At 37.8% G+C, this 21,086-nt stretch overlaps 1 protein-coding gene across 1 annotated transcript; it reads left to right on the top strand.

Moving 5' to 3' along the window:
* Positions 1–2,852: 2,852 nt before the first annotated feature.
* On the top strand, positions 2,853–3,438 carry LOC148040317 (histone H4). The gene has a single exon (XM_087666494.1). It carries the CDS (start codon positions 2,936–2,938, stop codon positions 3,245–3,247), a length of 312 nt encoding a protein of 103 aa, XP_087522620.1. The 5' UTR covers positions 2,853–2,935; the 3' UTR covers positions 3,248–3,438.
* The last annotated feature ends 17,648 nt before the right edge of the window (positions 3,439–21,086 follow it).

Raw genomic sequence — 21,086 nt, 5'->3', positions numbered from 1 at the left:
ATTACCAATGGCAAAGAGAAGAAACCTCGGGATGCGGACCTTGCAGTTACTTGGCAGAAGAATGATGACAAGGCACAAGCCATCATTAAACTGGAATTGGATGACAGCTACATCCATCATGTGGATGCCTGTGACACGTCCCATGACACTTGGGATAAATTGGATACCTTATTTGGTGCACAATCAAAGTCCTCTAAGTATGGTCTATTAATTGAATTTTTCTGACTTGATATGAAGCCTCATACATCCCTGGCATCCCATTTGAACTACATGGAAAGCCTGCTTACTCAACTTGCAGGGATAAAGCTAAAAATGGATGAAGATGTTTGCATTGGTGTCTTGTTAAAAAGTCTGTCTCCTGCCTATGATAATGTATCAACCACTCTAACCAATATGCCTGATCCTCAACTTGTTGATATTAAAGCCTCTCTGCTAGAGGAAGAAAAGAAACTTAAAAGCAAAGAAGAGTCTAGCACTTCAAAGGATGAACAAATGTTATATGTAAACAACAGATACAAAGGTAAAAAGGAACCGCTCTTCTGTGACTTCTGCAAAAGGACCGGACACATTGAGAAGTTTTGTCATGCTAGAAAGAGGTCCCAAAAGGCCTATCTTGCAGCTGTGAAAGAAGAAGAAGACCATGGACCAAAAGATGAAGATGAAGACCACCAGGATCGGAAGGACAAGCCTCATTAGTCCTTCTACTCTCATTACTCTGATAGACTGTTTTAAAAGCCTTGTATTTCCTTGCCCTAATGCTTCCTGCCATAAGCTTTGTAAACTCCTTATGTAACTTGGCATTACAGTCCCTGTACACTTTGTGAGGCCCCTGTTATAGCCTCTGGATGTCCATCATGTTTTGGTGCCCACACTTAGTCTTTTCTGCGACAGCCTCTGGTGTCTACCATGTTTGTGGTGTGCCCACACTTTGCAGGTGGTTCTCATTACAGCCTCTACACACTTTGTTCCTTTCTAGTTGTGATTGAGGAGGGGTGTTGAGATTCAGCAATCACACTCATTGACAGCCTCTTTGTATGGAGCTTCAGGGCCAAGGACATGCAGGCTAACCTATCCCATATGCACAGTGGTGCCTACTGCAGTTTCCTACTTTCCTATAAAGCATTGTACTTGCTTCCTTTTCTTAATGCAATGATAGTACTCTTTTCTTTTCAATGAAGTGTCAGTGTCATTGTCCACATACACAAGATTGTGTTTATGAGTCCAAGTCTCAATCTTGGAACCTAATTCACTTGTGTAACAAACAATGTCTTTGTCTTCTCCATCATGAGTCCACTCTTCTCCTTCCATCCACCATAACTCACTCCCATGTCCTAGATCCCATATCTTTCACATATATCACAATAATGACACTAGATACTCATGTTTTACATGAGAATATGATCAACCTCCTCAAACTTCCTACAATCATGAATATCGACTACTTAACAGTCAAATTGAAGTAGGAACAAATATAATATGAACTCATTTTGAATAAACATGTGCTATATTTAATTTAAACAAACATGCACTATGACACCATAAAAACCACTCTGCAAATTTTTAAATGGAGGCCATTGCAAAATTATGCATGTATTGTAAACTTCCAAAGATTTCTTAGGTGACACCCCCCTTCCTTTTTCATAAACTAGTAAGCAATAAAGATTGGAAGCTACTAAATTGAACTATGACACTTACATCCCACATATGAAATCATAACAACTAAATGCTTACAACCAAACAACAAAAAGATCAAGATCTCATTATAGGGCTTTTATTTCTTAAAATGTGGCACTTTAAGTGTGCCAAGGTGGGAATGCTAGTTTACTTTCCTAGGGTAAAGGGCCAATAAGGTGACACTCCCAAAAGCAATATGCACCCCACCCTAATTGAGAGACACTTTTGTATCAAAGATGCATCATATTGGCTATTTAAAGTTATGACACACAAATTCTTTTGTATTATACATAAGCTTAATGTGAGCCAAACAATTGAGCCATTCTGTGATTTGAGTAGAAAGTTATGCATATATTGAACTATTAAAAACTTGTAACTATAAAATTTTTAAAAAAGTAACTCACGTGGAATATATATATATATATATATATATATATATATATATATATATATATATATATATATATATATATATATATATATATATATATATATATAGGGGGAGGGGGCCGGGGACTACTAGAAAGCCCCTTTACCTTAGTATGTTATCCTAGTAGGGTAAAGGGGCCAATAGATTGTCATTTAACAATCCTCCATTATAATTTTTTTTTCCAAGTGAGTTGCATAAATGTTTTTTAATGGTCAAACTATTTATATTATATAGAGCTAAAAAAATACTAGATATTTTGATATTTTTATCATATAACCTTAGTTACAAATGAAAGGTTCATAAAAGAGGGACAATGAGAGGTCAATAGAGTGACACTCGAGGATGCATTGCTTTAGGATTTTATAAAATCCAAACTATAAAAAAATTTACGTGGCTCAATTATTAGACTTAAGTTAAGCTCATTTGTAATTTTAAAAAATTCATATTATATTATTAAGTGGCCAAAAAAACTACATATTTCTTGTAAAATTGTCACTCAATTGGAGAAGGGTGTGTTTTCCTTTTGGAGGGCGCTACTATATTGGCCCCTTTACCCTAGGTAACAAGGGGTCCAAATTCTGCAACATTTGGGGTTCCCGCGCGCAAGACTCTTCTTGCGAATGCGGAACCGTCGATCCACGACTAAGGATCGGAGGGTGGGGAATCGTCCCGGAGAGATCGAGAAAGGGATCGGGGAAACATCATAAAGGGCTATCGGGGGAGCTGGCGTATGTACCGACCTATCGTTCCGAGTTACTCACCAGCAAGCGAGAGAACGAAGAGCAACTAGCAAGTAAGCAAGCAGACAAAAGCAGAGAGCTAACCAAGAGTATGTCGGGGCGGGGCAAGGGCGGCAAGGGCCTGGGGAAGGGCGGCGCCAAGCGGCACCGCAAGGTCCTGCGCGACAACATCCAGGGCATCACCAAGCCCGCCATCCGCCGCCTCGCCAGGAGGGGTGGCGTCAAGCGCATCAGCGGCCTCATCTACGAGGAGACGCGCGGGGTCCTGAAGATCTTCCTGGAGAACGTCATCCGGGACGCCGTCACCTACACCGAGCACGCCCGCCGCAAGACCGTCACCGCCATGGACGTCGTCTACGCCCTCAAGCGCCAAGGCCGCACCCTCTACGGCTTCGGCGGCTAAGCCAGGCATCGAAGACGGGGGAAGCGCCCGCCACAGCGACACGGGCAGCTTTTCCGTCACCGTCTCTCGTCATGCTCTTCTTATCTGGTGTTTCTTTAACACCACCAGGCCAAGCAGAGCTTTTTATCTCAACTCCTATTGAAATGATGTACCCGTGGTTGTACTGAAAAGGAAAATCTCGTTATCAGTCATGTCTGTCTCATTGGCTGGCGTGCCGGCTTCCGCGGGATCCTTGGCTTTGAAAAAACGAAGAACTACTCAGGTTCAGATGCTAATGGATGCATATAGTTGCATAAGCTACTGCAACATCAAATATCAATTCGATGAGTTCACTATTAAGGCTTCGTCTGATTATATGTACACTTGTCATGGGAGGAGGGTAGGAATTTGGCTACTTGATTATACTAAAGACTAGTAAGAGAACCCATGAACAAATATGACAAGAGAGCAGGTAGAATTCTCATCTATACTATTAGTTAAGGGGAGGTTGGGGTGGGTGCCATGTGGTAGCCCCTAACCTCCCCACAAAGAAATGTGGGGGTGGATGCCATGTGTTTAGCACCTATCCTCACCATGAAAATCGTGCTTGGGGTGAGTCTAGGTGCGGAGTGTCTAGTTGTCTTTATGAAAAGGAAGAGGGCAAAATTGATATAATAAATCAATGGGTATATACATGACAACAATATGCCCTAGGGAGAGATTGAGTGAATTTGTGTGAAATGTTATCAAGTAGATGTCTAATTGTAGGAGACTTTGACATGGTCATGAAAAGAGGAAATGCTTTTATCATAGTTGTTACTTCTTGAAGGAGCTAAAACAGATGCATGAGCTTACTTTTGTGAATAATAAGGTTGGGTAGAAATAAAAGACTACTTGCAATTAGAATATCTCTAGATGACTTATTCATTGGCCTTTTGAACTTGTATAGTGTTGTTTGGCACTCTAATTATCAATTGACTTCTAAAACTTATTGAGTATCCTTCCAATATACATGCAATATATACATGGGCTCTTTGAATTGGTATTTTTTGAAACATTTATATATGTTTTAGAGTCTTGAGATTGCATGCTAAATAAGATAGTCTTGATAATGGCATTTCTAAAATGAGTTTAAAATTTTAATTTCTAAGTGTTTATCAGGTGTCTTTTTCCAATTGTTTTTATCAAGTACCCTTGCAAAACACATGTAATGGGCTCTTTGAATTTGCATCCTTTCAAACATCATACATTTATTTTTGAGTCTTGAGATCACATGCTAAATGGCACTTTAGTTTGTATTGTTCGACTACTTTCAATTCAAGGTTTTTTTCTTTACTCACTATATTTGGTTTGTACTATCCAAGGACTTCTAATCCAAGGTTTTTTCATTTCTCTACTTGTTATATTTGTCTTGTGGAAAACCCAATGTGGGGTTTCAAAATTATTGGGTGCAACCTACAATACGTATGCATTATAGGCATGTAACACTCTTTGATTGACATATCTAAATGGTTCACAAAAGTAATCCTCAAATAAGAGATCATTTACCAAGAAGAATCCCAAAGAAAATATATCGTCTTCAAAATTGACATCATACTAATTTGGATTTTCCTTTGTAATGGATGGATCAACTATCTTATTCATAAAGGCAATGATAACTTGTTTTTGCTTTCTCTCCTTATATATTATTTGTCAAAGTCTAGCATAATCTTGAGGACATTGTCACATTCTTCTAGAGTCACTTTAAATTGAGCACATAAGATAATAAGATGTAAAATATATTATTATATCTTGTTGCAAATTATCTCTCTTGTTGTAACTAAATTGATTGTTTATTACACATTTAGAGGCCAGTATTTCTAGTGCATCACTGAATGGGGTGATTAGAGCACTATGACGGGGATATTTGGTACAAGTAGTACATGTTGTGAAAGGGGAAGTAAGTGTTTGTCAAGTGTAAGAGTGTACACAAAAACTGAATTATACATAAATGAAGATGGATTGAGTTCTAAGGAGAGGAAGTGCATTAGCATTGTGTATATGTATTTATGTGTGCATCCAAGGATTCTTGGGAATATTCACTTCTGTGTAATGAGCATTGCATTCATTTGGGGTCATCCTCTTCCCTACAAGTCAAGGTTTAAGGATATTTTCTTTTATTAAAAAAAAGATGAGAGAGGGAATTCTCTCATTAAGAAAGATGACAGACGTGATTCTTTGGAAGTGAGGAGAGAAGTGATTTTCTCTTTCTAAGGTCTAAAATGATAAGCTTTTATGTGGAATTTAATCTTAAGGTTGCGACCCAAGGCTATGACTCAAGGTGGTTGCATGGACACGTTAAGAGTATAGTTTAAAAAGTTATTTTTTGAAAAATTCATTAAAAAATATCTTGTAATAGAAAAATGTTCTTTAGAAACAAGCCATGTGGGTTATAAAAAATGAGATCTACAACTTTCGAGTTGATTTTTTTTTCATCTAAACAACGTATAAAGAGATGTCTTGAAATTAGTATTGTAGAGTGGAACAACTGCATCCTGTATGAAGATCAACTCAACTCTCTCTCTAAGAAGCGAAGCTCTTGAAAGCCTATAAAAGAGGAGACTCTCCTTGGGTGTAAGGGAGAGGTGAAGGAAGCATCACTTTGCATGTATCTAAGAGGAGAAGAGAAAATGCTGCGGAAGCCTTGCTAAAATCAAGTGCTGCGGAAGCTCTGTTGAAATCAAGTTCCAAGAGGAGAAGAGAAGGTGCAAGTGCTACGGGAGCTCTACTGAAATCAAGTTATAAGAGGAGAAGAAAAGATGCAAGTGTTGTGGAAGCTTTGTTGAAATCAAGCGCCAAGAGGAGAGCCCTACACATATTGTGTAGGAGAGAAGGAGACTCAAGAAGGATCAAAAGGTGCAAACTTTCAAGTTGTGCAAGTGTTAGCCGGTTGTATACCATGCAAGGAACCGTGATCTTGTTTTCAAGATCTACAAGTAAGAATTGGCTTATGTGTAACGCAGGAGCTTGCTCCTTGTCAATAATATAACTCCACAAGGGGGGGGGGGGGGGGGGTGGATGGCCCATTTTCCAGTCCCTAGTGCGTTGCCAATTTCTCTCTCTCTCTCCATCTTTCTTTTCTCTCATCTATTCTCCCTTTGTGCGAACATAATATTCGCCATATATATTTTAGGTATATAAGAAAGTTGAGAGTGTATCTCGGATTCTATAACACTTGCTGATGCATAGCATGTATCTTTGATATAAAACAGGGTTTCAAGTCCATTAAAACTTGTCCATTCACTTTCTTTTGTATTCTTTTGAGTGATGCAATATTAATCCACATCTTCTAAAGTCCTTCATCTTTGATTGTTGTGAATGATAAATACTTACATAACCTTTACCATATTATCATATCTTATTGTAGAGCACCTCTCTTATTGATGCATAATATGTATATTTGATATGAAACAAGGATCTCAAGTTTGGCAAATTGATTCACATATGCTAAATTTCTTCACCTTTGACTGTGATGATAAGTTATAAATACTTACATAACCTTTACTTGATATCCCTATCTCATCCAATGGTGCTTGAATTTTGAGCTAGTTCTCTTACATAAAGGGTCTTAATCTCCTCTTAAAAAGTAAAAGTAGTGGATGCACGAGGGCAAAATTGAAGTTGAAAGTGAAGCCAAAAGTGAGCTAGCATTTCAAAGCAAAAAAGCTAGAATGTCATGCACCCTTACGATAATTTGAAAAATTGAATTTAATGTATAGGACCCCATGAAAATTCCTTGTGATATCATTTTTGAGCATCATGCTCACTTGCATGCAAGTTGTAAGTTAAAATTTTCACACATGTGAAAGTGTCATGCATGTGTGAATCAACAAAACTAAATCTAGACACTAAATGGGCCAATTACCTTATGGTTGTGGGAAATAAACACGAAACCAAGGTGCCAAAGAGTAAAGGGTCTTGGTCATATGTAAACAAAGCTTGATCTATACTTATGGTGGAAATATAAGCAAAGGAACCATTCTTATGGCTACAAAATCGACATAGCTTATCTCTTCTCTATCTTCTACCATCTTTCTTGCTTCTCTATGAGTACAAGATTAGTAAGAAGAGTACACTACCATTTCCTAGCACCATCGCAAGGAGGGAACCTTCCATCTACTTGATTGCATGCTTAGCTTATCTCTTCTCTATCTTCTACCATCTTTCTTGCTTCTCTATGAGTACAAGATTAGTAAGAAGAGTACACTACCATTTCCTAGCACCATAGCAAGGAGGGAACCTTCCATCTACTTGATTGCATGCTTAGCTTATCTCTTCTCTATCTTCTACCATCTTTCTTGCTTCTCTATGAGTACAATATTAGTAAGAAGAGTACACTACCATTTCCTAGCACCATCGCAAGGAGGGAACCTTCCATCTACTTGATTGCATGCTTATTCACCTCTCTTTCTTTCATCTATTATTGTCTATGTGTGTAGAGAGTGAGAGGTGTTATCAAAGAGATTTGAGAGAGAGAGAGAGAGAGAGAGAAGAGAGAGAGAGAGAGAGAGAGAGAGAGAGAGAGAGAGAGAGAGAGAGAGAGAGAGAGAGAGAGAGAGAGAGAGAGAGAGAGAGAGAGAGAGAGAGAGAGAGAGAGAGAGAGAGAGAGAGAGAGAGAGAGAGAGAGAGAGAGAGAGAGAGAGAGAGAGAGAGAGAGAGAGAGAGAGAGAGAGAGAGAGAGAGAGAGAGAGAGAGAGAGAGAGAGAGAGAGAGAGAGAGAGAGAGAGAGAGAGAGAGAGAGAGAGAGAGAGATGGCATTGGTTTGGAGGAACAAGCAAAGGATTTTGTTATATCTTGAACATGAAACTTGTGGAGATTAAGGAGTATAAAGCTACAAAGTGTATACCATTAGAATTAGTGGGAGCTTCGAAACTCATCGGTGAATATGCAAACTAGCTCAATGAAGAGATGTAGCATTGGAATTGATCAAAGCCTTCGAACTTATAAAAAAAAAACTTGGACTACAACATGTTGAGTTTTAGCTTACCTATCTATTTTCTTTTCTTGGTTTCAATAGTTGTGCTCAATCATAGGGTACGATATTTGGTTAGGCTAAGCTTGGGAGACAATCGAGGTACAAATACATGTGGTGTGAGGGGCTGTGTAGAATCGGTAGATGGAGAGTACATGATTGATATGATACATCCATTGAGATTAAAAAAATCATAGATTGCAAGCTAGATTTAGTATGTTTGAGAGAAAAATAAGGTAGTCAAACTACGTGGGTGGGGAAGTTATCCTTGTACTTGTATGCATCAGCACATGTGACAAGTAAAGGGCACCCATCGGCTTCAAACAATTTGTATTCTTATCGATTTTATCTTTAGGTTCATCTTGGGTCTCCTACTATTTTTGTGTATATTGTCATTCGATATTGTGGTGGCTCAAACTATGCTATTGTGTCTACATTTCATTCTCAAAGATGTTACTTATCCACATCTAGATTAGCTTATCTTTGCCATAGTGCTCGAAAGGTTGGTGTTTGGGAGCACAACCTCAGGCTTTGAAGCTACTCTTGCAATGGTCACTTCAATATATGTTGGGGCAAAAGTATGGGTTGGCAGTTGCAGCAATGCACATGGTCCCATGTGTGATTATGCATTGTGGAATAATATTCCACATGCATATCTTCCATCCACATTGAATCCTCCATACCCACTTTGAGGATAACGGGCTATTGTACTTTATCAAACTTCATTATCAATGTATAGCTAACCAAATGTTATTGGGCCCCCCTTTGTCCTTTGTCCTCTTCGACCAATGTATCACACCTTGATTTTCCTTTATTTAGCATATATAGTAGATCCATATCAACCATGATGTCATCTCTCATTTATATATGGTATGTCACCACTATTAATGGTCCAATGATGAATAGTCGTATATGGTGTGGGACCACTATAAATGATCCAATGATGAATATTCATATATGGTATGGCACCACTATAAATGGTCCAAGGATGAATAGTCATATATGTTGTGGGACCACTATAAATGGTCCAATGATCATTTTCTTTTGAAGAGTGAGTGTCTCTTGCACAAATATCTTCAACAATAGCCCTACAATGCAAGCTCTTTTTGATAATTGTTGTTAGAATTTCTTGGTTGATCCATTGGGTTTGATCAAGCCATTCTTCTTATATGCAACTTTGTTTCCATGTTCATTCATTCACTTTGAATGTGTCTAGTCTTGTAGTAGGATCACTTGAGATTCTTCTTCTTATCTATTGAAGAGGACAAGGAGGGTTACCAAAGTCCTTATCTTTGTCATTATTTCTATTTGCAAAGAAAGAAGCATCCTCTCCTTACAATTATTGTTTTGCCTTTTGTTGTAGTTCTTCCTTAGTTTTCTCTCTTGTAAGATCGAACAAAATTCCTCAAAGTTGAGTGGAGGAATTCTAACATGGATATTTAGGGAAGTAACAAGACTATCAAATTTTGGAGGTTTCAAAGATATCTTGAAGCAAGATCATCATTTAGAATTGATATTCTAATAGCCACTATCTAGTCTCTGAAATCCTTGACCTTAATGAACTTTTTAGTAACTTTAGTGTCAAATATCTTTTCAAGAGCCAATTGATTTTCAAGATTTTACTTCCTCATATTGTTTGTGTTTAATATTGAGATTTTATAATTGACCATGATTTTGCATTAAGATCAATGCTGTATCAATGTCAAGATCAAGCCTTTGATGCTAATAACAATTTGACATAAGGCCTTATGTATGGTTGCTATAAAGTCATAATATGGAATTATTTTTTTAGAGGGCTTGGAATCTCAACCTTCTATCATATTTCACAGCTCCTAATAAGCACTTAAGATGACATGCACCTTAAAGCTTTAGTGTACAGTTTCTTCCATCAAGCTCCCCTTCAATCCTTTGTATGGAAAGTAAACATTGGAAGGTATGTTTTAGGTAGAATAAGGTTGTGCTATCGCTCTAAATTTTACAAGTCTTTCATTTTCCTTTCATAAGTCTACTTGCTTAGAGCTTATGCTATGATACCATGTAAGAAAAGAGAATGCAATAGGATACATGAAATATGTAAGTAAGTGGCAAATATAAAATATGGAGAAACAAAAACTTTAATTATTTTAAGTGATTACAATAGATAGTTGATGTTTTCCAGGTATGTTCTTATGTTAGAAAGCTTTGATAGCACACATAGAATAGGAGAGAGCAAAGGATGTGTATACCAGAGTGGGGTTGAAGTTTTAAGGTTTTGTTCATTAGATAGTTTGCGGATGGCTCGCAGATCATTGAGCCTCCTCCATTCCATGCACCATGATGACACCCAAAGGAGCACAGAAACAAGGCATAAAAACATCCATATATACACCACATTTCCATTTTTAATGGGGTGAATGATACCATCATTTTCGCAAAACCACCATAAAGAGATCTTACATGAGGGGGCCACATCCATGATAAATAAATGACATACATAAGAGTGTACATGCTTGTATTTGCAAAGAGCTCAAAAGAATTAAAATACAAAGGCTAAAGGCTACATGCTAAGATCCATAGATTGGGTATATAGTGACATGCGCCCGTGTATGTGTTTTGTTTTTTTTTTCAACAAGCATTTCAAAAAAACTAAAATTACAAACTTTTATACATTCAACATATTATCACTTGATTGTCCAATAGCTAGTTAGGAGCTATATATTGCAAAGAAAATATCTTACCACCAATGTGCAAGAAAAAGTTTTTAACTCAATAATATACATCAGAGTACATGCTTAGATTTTCAAAAACACATGCCAACATATGGGTAGAAGAGCAAATTGGTACCTGTGATCCAAACAAACCCACGTAATAGTAAGAACTAATAGACAGATTTGCATTGTAAGTATCAACATTCACTCCTAGTTGCTATTTTGTTCAACCCATATACCAATTTAACTTTGTGAAGTTCATTCCAAGTCTCTTGCTAGATAGAGTAGTCTCCATGGTGGGGATTGCTCAAGTGTTTGTAGTGGATAGTGCCAGTAAAAGAAAAATAAGAAAGATAAGGATAGTGGATATTGTATTGGTGTCAAGTGCAGTGTGCTTGTTGCAAAAGCATACAACCTATTCAATGAGTTTTCAACATTGAATGTAGCCAAAGGCTTCCAAGCTAGATCCAATTGACGAAAAACCTTAGGAAACACAACAAAGAAACCGATAAGAGGAGAGACATGGGAAAAAAAATAAAGGAAGGAAAAAAACTTGTCTCATTATAGAAATGGAGGAAGCTTAAATCTATAGGTATTGATGTAAGGTATAGGCTTATTTAGGAGTAGCAGTTCAACTAGGGAGAAGTCATCAATTGTGATGATAGCATTTTAGGAAGTGATGAAGAAGTGCAATAACACATGCTTTATGTGATGACATTGAGGAAGTATTATGAAATGATCTCCTTTTGTTTCATAGTTTGGGTGCACAATACTCCTATATTGATGTTTTCAATGTATTAAATGCAAGTTGTCAATGATGTTGATAATGTTGTGTCTCTCTTATTTGGTGCCTTTAAAAGCACCCAAATACTCTTAGACTGTTCCATCCTTGAAGTAAGAAGACTTATTATCGACTCTATATGCCAATTATACCCTCAATTGAGCACACATATCATTATGCTAGCATGTTGGGATGCTCTATCACTTTTCTAGGAACCCTAGGGTCGACTATAAGAGGAAATTGGATAAGCTAGAGGGGCAAGGAATGTTTGCATCAATTGTGAGGCATGGATTCTCTAGCAAACTTCAAGAGTGCATGCAAGAGGGCACCTAGGGTAGAATTTCCCCTTGCTTCAATTGACTGTGTGAGATGAGTAGTAAAGGATTAATTTCAATGTAGGAAAATTATGTATGCATAGTGCATAGACCAGAACACACTAGTCTGTAATCGGCACATTGTTTTCAATGCATACATGTTTTTATGTGCATAATATCTTTGTTGCATAGCATATTGTCACTCTATACCTTGGCAACAATGCATGCATTATTTTAAAGCATAGATTTTATCTTTTAAACATCCAAGAAGCTCATGCAAAGGGAAATAGTGCCAGGTTATGGGTTTCCCTTTATATTAATGAGATGGCGAGAGGGCCAAGGATTAAGTGTAGTATTTTATTTCTCATACGGGAATGGTGACAAAAGTAGAGAGATTGTGTTTATGCTTATTGGCATCCCTTTTTCCTTCATATCCATATGTTTTTATTACTTCCTAATACATGTGTTTTAAGTGTTTTGTGTGCATATGTAGCGTGGTACGTGCTTGACATATATGTGATGTTATATGTGGTTAGGTATGTGCATGTGTGTGTGTGTGTGTTGTGCTACTATGCCTACTATAATACATACATAGTGCCTTTGTTGTTTATGCTCAAATGCTTATGCATACAAAGGCCAAAGATCATCCATTTAGGCCAAAAGTAGAATCCCATGAAGGTTGCATGTGAGAAAAGAGGTGGAGGGATGGTAAAGGTGTTTGAGGAGGAGCCAAGAAGACCCATGCTTCTATTTTGGAAAGAGGTAAAATGCTAGGGCTACTTAGGCCTATGCACAAGCTATGAGAGTGGAGAAAGAGAAGCTTTACATGAGCATCTCTTTCTAGCATCTTTCACATTAGGTTTTACTAGAGGATGCAAACTGAGTAACCAAGTAGAATTTCCTAGAGTGGGTTCATAAACCTACAAAGGACCTTTTCACTCCAAAGCTACAAAGAGAGTTTGAGATGAAGTTTGATTGATTGGAAATTGTAAATTAATTATCTTTGCTTACAAAAAAATTTATGTGGACCCTCTATTACAATTAGAGCTAGAAAAGCTATTAGAGGATGATACTAGAAAGCAAGGCATATAGACTGAATGGAAAGACATGTAGCATGATGTATCTAAACTAGTGAAAAGATAAAGAAAAAGAGAGCTATTGGCCATGACATATGCCCAGTCAATCACATGGTTGTCAAAATCAATGATTAGGCAGTTGCCTCCCATTCCTTCTGTAGATTCTTCAAAAGACAATGCCATGGATAAACTTAGAAAAAATATGTGGGATTTACAAATCAATATTGCTTCTACTTTGAAAATCCCACAATTTTGTCAACCGTTGCATATGATATGATAATACAAAGCATGACCATAGAGATTATAAGTCATAGAGAGATGCTTTAAGAACAAATTTGACTTTTTGGAAGGATTGGAAGATTCATGCAAATGAATTGGGTGTGGCCCTTTCTACAAACTTCAAAAAGGAAGGTATACAAAAGATTGTTGAAGATCTTGCAATGCGAAGTGTATATGTGGCTATAGATGCTACTACCTATATGAAGTGAAAATAAAGAGATCTGTAATTTCCAATGTTGGTAAGAACGTAGAATTATGGACCCATGGCATGTAGGCTGCATGTAAGGGTAAAGTGCCAAGGATAGAGCTAAATGATGTAGGTCAGAGTATTAGAGAGAAGAATAGGTGGGATTCCCCTATGGATTCCTATTCTACCAATTGTTATTTAGTAAACCAAGAGAACACATATGTAATAGTGGAGGACAAGATAAAAAGAGATGATGGAAACCCATGGTTCTCAAAGAGAGTTACTAGAGGGGGTTGTAGACTAGTGGTCTATGCCTCTTGTTAGACCCCATTTAGAGTAGAACATGGAAGATATATAGAAGAAGAAAGAGAAAAAAGAAAAGAAACATGAAAATCCAAAGGGAAGCAACTAGGATGCAAGTTACTCTTTGATATAAAGAAAACCATATATCTTAAAAAGGTTTTGGAAGAGAGGATTCTAAACAATAAAGTCAAATTTAACTTGGGTGAAATCCTTGGAAAAGCAAAAAGAGAGTTCAATGAAGAAATTATAAACATTATAAAAAGGAAAAGGCAGTTGGCAAGTGAGAGTGATGGGACCTAAAATTGGCCAGCACTGGCTATACCGGACCTCATGCACACAACAGATAACCCCACCACACGGCCTCGCGAGCCAGGAGCATCTATAATACATTGATGTACACTAGTTAGACTTAATTATGCATTTGTAGCTAATATATAGTCCAATGGCCCTTTCCCTAAACTCCAACAAAGGGAGTATCCCATACATATCGGTAATAGATACCACGAAGAACATACATAAGAGGCATCCCATTGGCTGATTGCCATGGCACTGCGACTCTTCTATACCTCGGGGATTGCCCCCAAGATGCGCCACTCCAACATAAAGTGCATATGTTATAAGCTCCACTCTTTCATTTTGAATGTATAGGTCATGGCACTTTATCAATACTAAAATTCAATTTTATCAAACAATTCCCCAAGAAATGATTGACTAGCCTACAACTTAGGTTGTCTTACACACTCAAGCATAGGTCATCATAACAGAAAACGGGTGCTATGCATCCAATTCTTTGTATTCTGATACCATGATTGATATGCACATGCAAAACTAGATGAACCTAAAGTGCTCAAACATAATTTTCAATCGGAAATGTGTCATGCACAATCAGGCTGTCCAATGCTCATTTACTAACTCGTTGTGGCAATGTAAGGATAGCACCGAGGCAACACTCATGCTACTATCCTCTTAATTAAAATACAAGAAACCCTATATCATGATATGCATAAGCAAAATTAGCAATAAACAACACCCAAATCGTATAATTCGAACACCCCACCCTTTACTTTTAGGTATTGCTTCCGTTCCATAGGTGTAGGGGTTCATTTTGTCATGTTTTGATGTATGAAAAGCGATAAATCATGAAATTTGACAAAGAGATAGAGAAACCTCATGCTTCACCACTACCATACATTCAACCTCATGCTTCACCACTACCATACATTCACAAACACTCATTATATTTTTTTCTTATTTTTATGAAGCATATTTTGATTTTTCCCTTATTTTCTCTTATTTTAAATTAATTTTAGCATTTATTTGTCAATAATCACTATTAATTTTTGATTTTTAATACCAATAATTTCATCATACTAAAATTCAATTTTATCTTCTATTTTCCTCCATAGAAACACATTTCACCCACCCGAAACGACACAACTATCATTTTACCCTTAAAAATCGCATTTTGAATTTTTTGCGGGATTTAAATAGCGCATGTAAAGCATTACAAAATCAAAATTTTATGATTAAACATGATGCAATCAGCACTCAAACAAATTTTCATTGCATAAAAACTCATTTCCATCATAACATGTCAAAAAACCTTCATTTCCTTCATAAAAAATAGTAATACCGTGTTTCTACAAAACCCGAGACACATTGAATGACTGCGCGACCAACGGATAGATCTCCTTCGCTCTCAATTCCATGATGCACATCAATTTTTAGCATCTCCATTAACCTCCATTATCATTTTCTTCAATCTCTTTCTCGATTCCTCCGTCAAGGTAGTGCACATGAACAACCCATAGAGAGGAGAGAGAGAGAGGGAGGAGAGAGAAATACTAGAACAACAACTTAGCAACCGCACAGCCATTGGAGGAGCAGAGAGTGGCGATGGGGGAATGAGAAGAAATCAAGCATCAGGCTGATAAGATCAAATGATATGGGTATATTGAGGTGGGTTAGCCCCCTCCCTCTAAAAAAAAATCGACGCCCTGCAAGATGTCGCCATTTTCCTCCACTCCATGAAACAACCCCCCCCTCCCCATTCGTCAAAATTTTCGGGGAGTGGGAGAGCCCAAGGGACACCCCCCTTCCTACCTATCCTTTTACACTTCCCCTCTTTTGGTCCTCTACTTCGGGCACTCCCATTCTCGCATCCGACATCCATTCGATGAGTTGAAAATTTCTAATTGACCGTCTCGGGGTCTTTCACTACCTGGCATTTCTAGAAGTCTCATCTGACATCTCGAGAAATTATGAAAATTTCCAAACTGTCACTCGGTGGGTCTTTAAAGCACTTTTGGCACTCGTTGCGGCTGCTTGCTGCTTAAAATCGACTTGATTGCCTATGTCGCCTTCGACGGAGTTTATTTTTCCCTTGAAATTTGAATTTTTTGGCTAATTTTAAGCACCTTCTAGAGGCAAAACTCCGTCACTTAGAGAGTCAACTCAAGCTATGATACAAAGTGAAGAAGAAATAGGTTTATAGGGCATATAATGGGCTTTTGAAGATGATCTAGATGCAGAGGGTACTTGTGAAGAAGCGAAAGAGCTTATTTGTAGTAGACAATGCTAAATTGAACAACGTTGAATAGAAGATAGTGATATGCAATTAAAATACAAGAGATGTACAACCTATGCACTATACAGAGGATGAATTGACTTCAGGGGTGATACCTAGGAGTCATTATTCCACAAACCATTGGGCCCATGCTACATAAGAGACTAATGAAGGTTGGAGAGCCAAAATTTTCATGTGTTGCACTGAGATCATGGTTTAGAGATAAATGTCATTGTAAGGAGTATTTATGAGAATGGAAAATGGCATGTAGATGTCGACCTCATGGATGAAGGATGTCAGAACCCAATACCTCCATAGAAGGCCTATATATTGCCTCTCTATACCTAAATATTACCATAGGAGATGTACATGATGGTCACCATTTCTTTGTGCAGGATTCTTCATCATACCCAATGATCTTAGGATAGCCATTCACTATGCCACAGATGGATAATAAAGTTTTGGGTGATCTATGCAAGTCAAGAGCAAAGATAACAAAAGAGCAATGCAGATTATGACAATATGTGTCAATCATGTAAGAAATAACAATGTGTATCTCTCCCGACACTTCCAATCAGAGATGTTGTAAAGTCAAGGACGAGGCTAGAAATGTGGTGTATGAATGTATGTTTTTATGCCTTGTTTTTGTTCTTCTTTGGTTGTTATCATTTCCTCCCACATTGACACATGAAGTGTTTGTGTGAACCAAATTGAAGAAGAACCACTGTTTAGCATAACAAACTCATGAATTTGTTAGCAAAACAACTTAAATGATGACAATGAGGACTCGTCATGGTAGGGTATAGGGAACTTTAGAACCATGACCATTAGGGTAAGGGAACCCCTACCTTGATCATACTCTCACACTAAAAAACTTGCATAATCTCCAAAAGATGGAGTGCAAGCTTCCACAAAGGATCACAAAAACAGCTTCTCTGTCTAAGAAAGAAAGAAAGAAAGATGTCTCCACCATGTAGCTCAAAACATTTCATTAGGGTGGGGAGAAAAGAGCATGGACACATGACTTGGTAGAAAGTGTTGTTTTCGAAGGAACATTTTTACATTTATTTTTGAATGACCTTTTTAAAAGGCGTTTATTTGTCTTGTTCCTATGTTTATTGTGCTAGGGGGACAAGAGGGAAGATATTTTTGTCCACTATGTGGCTCATAAGGTATCCCAACTAGTATCTTGTTAAAGCTAGGTAGGCAGTGAGATGAATGCATGGGAGCATGGATATAAGTGATAGTTTTATTTCTTAATTTGTACTCATAAATTATTCTTTTATGGTCTATCTTGTTCATTACTAGTTCAAGGATGATTGGGGAGAAGGCATGGATAGAGGGAAGACAAAATTGGGGAGAGGGTAGGTTGGTGCCATAGAAGGGAAGATGAGGTGAAAGATGAGGGTAGAGGATAAGAGCTAGGAAAGGATGAAAAAGGAGAAAGAAGTGGGGGGGCTAAAGTGGGATCCTAGGTTGTGTGTTTATATTTATGTTTATACTAATAATGTTTTAATGAAAAGGTTAAGGGTTAGGGTAAAATGGGATATCACATGGAGAGGATACAAAAGATGAGTATGGTACACTTACATGTGCACATTGAGGATACAGAGATCAATGGACCAAAAATGTTCAAGAACTATCATCTTTTGGGGGGGTTATTATCATGGGCAGGGTGAATTGAAAAAAGCATAAGGATTTTCTTTCTTCTTCTTCTCCATCATATTCTTCTCCTATTGATTCTTCAAAGAGTGAACCATCCATTGCATGCCGCAACAAAGTTGAAAGCCTAGAAAGCTATGTTGAACCCTCTCAAACACTTAACATGTGACATGTTTTATCTCTTCACATTGAGTTTATTGTATACTAGAATGGGGGATGGAAGGGGGGGGCAGACCAGTAAAGATGAGTTGTTGTCTAAGGGGCAATATAAATAAGGGAATGGTGGATACATAGGGAAGAAACAGAAGGGTTGGGAATGTGGAATAGGGTGTCTACCCAAATTAGTATGAGGGGGGACCATTGGTAGAATGTGCTGAAGCACACACATGAGTAGAGGATTTTTTATCCTTCTACTACATTCCATGATGAGCTACTACTGCTTTCCATTTCTCTCTCTTTCCTTCCATCTACCGAACATCCAAATCATCTTCTTCCACTCAAAATCTATTGCATCATGGGATGCCACTACAAATGGAAAAACTTACGGCTCAATTCCATTGCTTTTGCTCTTCCTCTAATTTTCCTCCTCCTCCTCCTCCTCCTCCTCCTCCTCCTCCTCCTCCTCCTCCTCCTCCTCCTCCTCCTCCTCCTCCTCCTCCTCCTCCTCCTCCTCCTCCTCCTCCTCCTCCTCCTTCTTCTTCTTCTTCTTCTTCTTCTTCTTCTTCTTCTTCTTCTTCTTCTTCTTCTTCTTCTTCTTCTTCCTCTTCTTCTTCTTCTTCTTCTTCCTCTTCCTCTTGTTCTTGGATTTGAAGAGGAGGCCCATTGGTGTTAGTGGCAAGGTAGACTACTCCTATTAGAAAATCATCCCATGGTGGAGGAGAGGTTGAAGAGGGGTAGATGAATAAGAGAGAAGGGATAGCCAAATGTGATGATAAATGCTTCTACGATTACAGAACGTGTGGTCAAGGGAAACACACAACTAATGATTGATCCATATCTTATTTGGGAGGAAGTGGATCTTTTTTGTAGCTAACACTTTATCCATTTCCCCAGTTCTACCAAACATGCCACCTACCCTACTAAATTCGTCCAAGTGCATCATGTAGTGTTATCAAGATCTCTACCATTTATTACCTTTGGCCTTTAGCTCCCTCTTCACCTTTGAAATCTATTACTTCTTCTATGTATGCTCCTTGGGCTCTTTGATTTTACCTCTCTCTCTCTCTCTCTCTCTCTCTCTCTGCCCCCCCTCTCTCTTTGTGTTCTTCCTATGGTTGCATTTGTGTGTGTATGTGTGTGTTCTTCCTATGGTTGCAGCCTATAGATGCCATGGTATTTGGCATGCACTGCTACTCAAGGCATTGAATCTTCTTATATAATGGCATATCAAATTTGTGAGAATGCAAGCATACATAGAGTAGACCAACAATTCAATGTGTGCAGCCTACATTGGTACTCTCTCTTTCTCTGTGTGTGTGTGTCTCTCTCTCTCCACTCTTCCTATGGCTGCATCGTGTGATGATAATTGTAGACAAGGATAAGAGTTATATCTTCTTTTTCTTGGGTTTTGGGACTTGGCAACATAGGCTTTTTGGGTGATGTCTTCTTCTCCTTTCTTTTCCAAAAAAGATGTGTGCAAGGGGTGCTCAAATAGGTTGATCAACATCCTCTATAATTTTTGAATATGAACACTCTAAATCCACCCTTTCTATTTGTGTCCATCAACCCAAAAACTTTTGATAGATTTAAAAACACCATAGTCTCTATATATTGGCAGCTATATCTTCCTATTTTGCACTTCTACTCTTGGTTGAAGTGTTGTGGTCTTTAAAAATTCTCCCTTTTTGAATTTTTGCATTTCTTACCCAACTTGCTCAAGTGTCTCTACTCATTAGAGAGGCCTCAATCTTGACCACTCCATTGTTTTGCTTATTTTATATCCTCTTCTTGTTCTTACTTCTTCTTGCTAATTCTAAGAAGGGATTAACTCCTTAGTGCTGATAGAGAAAAATTGAATTGGAAGAGACATCCATGACAATGATAAAGATATGATAAAGGTGAGTAAGGTAGCCAAGTAGAGATAGTGCAAAGGCCCTCTTCTCTTTGCCCAAAACACAACTTTCTTCAAATTTCTCTCCCCTTGCTACAAAATCTAGGTTCCACTTTGCTTTTGGAAATTCTTTTTTTTTACCCTTTTGTGAATGGAGACTAGCTTGTTCCTCAACTACACAACAAAATTAGAACAACCCTCGTGCAATAACAAACAAATTAAAAACAAGTCAAAAGCATGAAAAATCTATGCATATGGTTGCACCATTGATCTCATAACTTGAAAAGAAACCATAAATCTCTCTCTCTACAACAAACAAACTTGTCTTCTTCATCTTCATCCATAGTTATAGGGTTTGTACATAAGAGAATAGAAAAGAGGGAAAGGGAAAGAGAGGAGAACTTTCGCATAGAGAAGAGAAATTTTGCCACCACACAAAGAAGAATTTGTGTCATGGACAAAAGGGGAGAAAAGAGGCACAAAATCCCTCATCCACTTCACCCCACTTTTTCCCCAAAAGAGCCAACCCTTCAATACACTTGATTACTTATATTGACATTTTTCAAATAATGGGCCATTAGTATAAACATACTTTGGTTGTTTCTTTTTTATTAGTTGTTTTCTTTCATTTCAAAAAGGATGTGCATTAACATTGGTGAGGTAGACTGAGTGTACATATACAAAAAATTGAACCAGTAGTAGCATGATGACATTGAAATTTGTAGTTTCTTCACATAAAATTTGCAATGTTGTAAACTAGTGCAAATCGCCAGAGTGTAAGGGAAAGAAATAGTGTTATTTTATGATAACAATCACGTATTGTTTGGTTGGCTCCTCCAAATATTTTCTCATTAAATCTCCTATTAAAAGAATATCATGGAACTCCTCATAGACAATATGGGACCTTAAAAACCAAAACTTATTTCTTGAACCACATCTTGGTG

This window comes from Lygodium microphyllum, chromosome 2 (assembly GCF_053477565.2).
Source record: "Lygodium microphyllum isolate KBCC chromosome 2, Lygodium_microphyllum_v1.1.10, whole genome shotgun sequence".
Classification (NCBI taxonomy): Eukaryota; Viridiplantae; Streptophyta; class Polypodiopsida; order Schizaeales; family Lygodiaceae; genus Lygodium; species Lygodium microphyllum.
This window is presented reverse-complemented; position numbering and strand designations above follow the sequence as displayed.

Bases quoted from the DNA above. Each gene is read 5' to 3' on its own strand.
- LOC148040317 (XM_087666494.1), top strand. From the start codon at position 2,936: ATGTCGGGGCGGGGCAAGGGCGGCAAGGGCCTGGGGAAGGGCGGCGCC.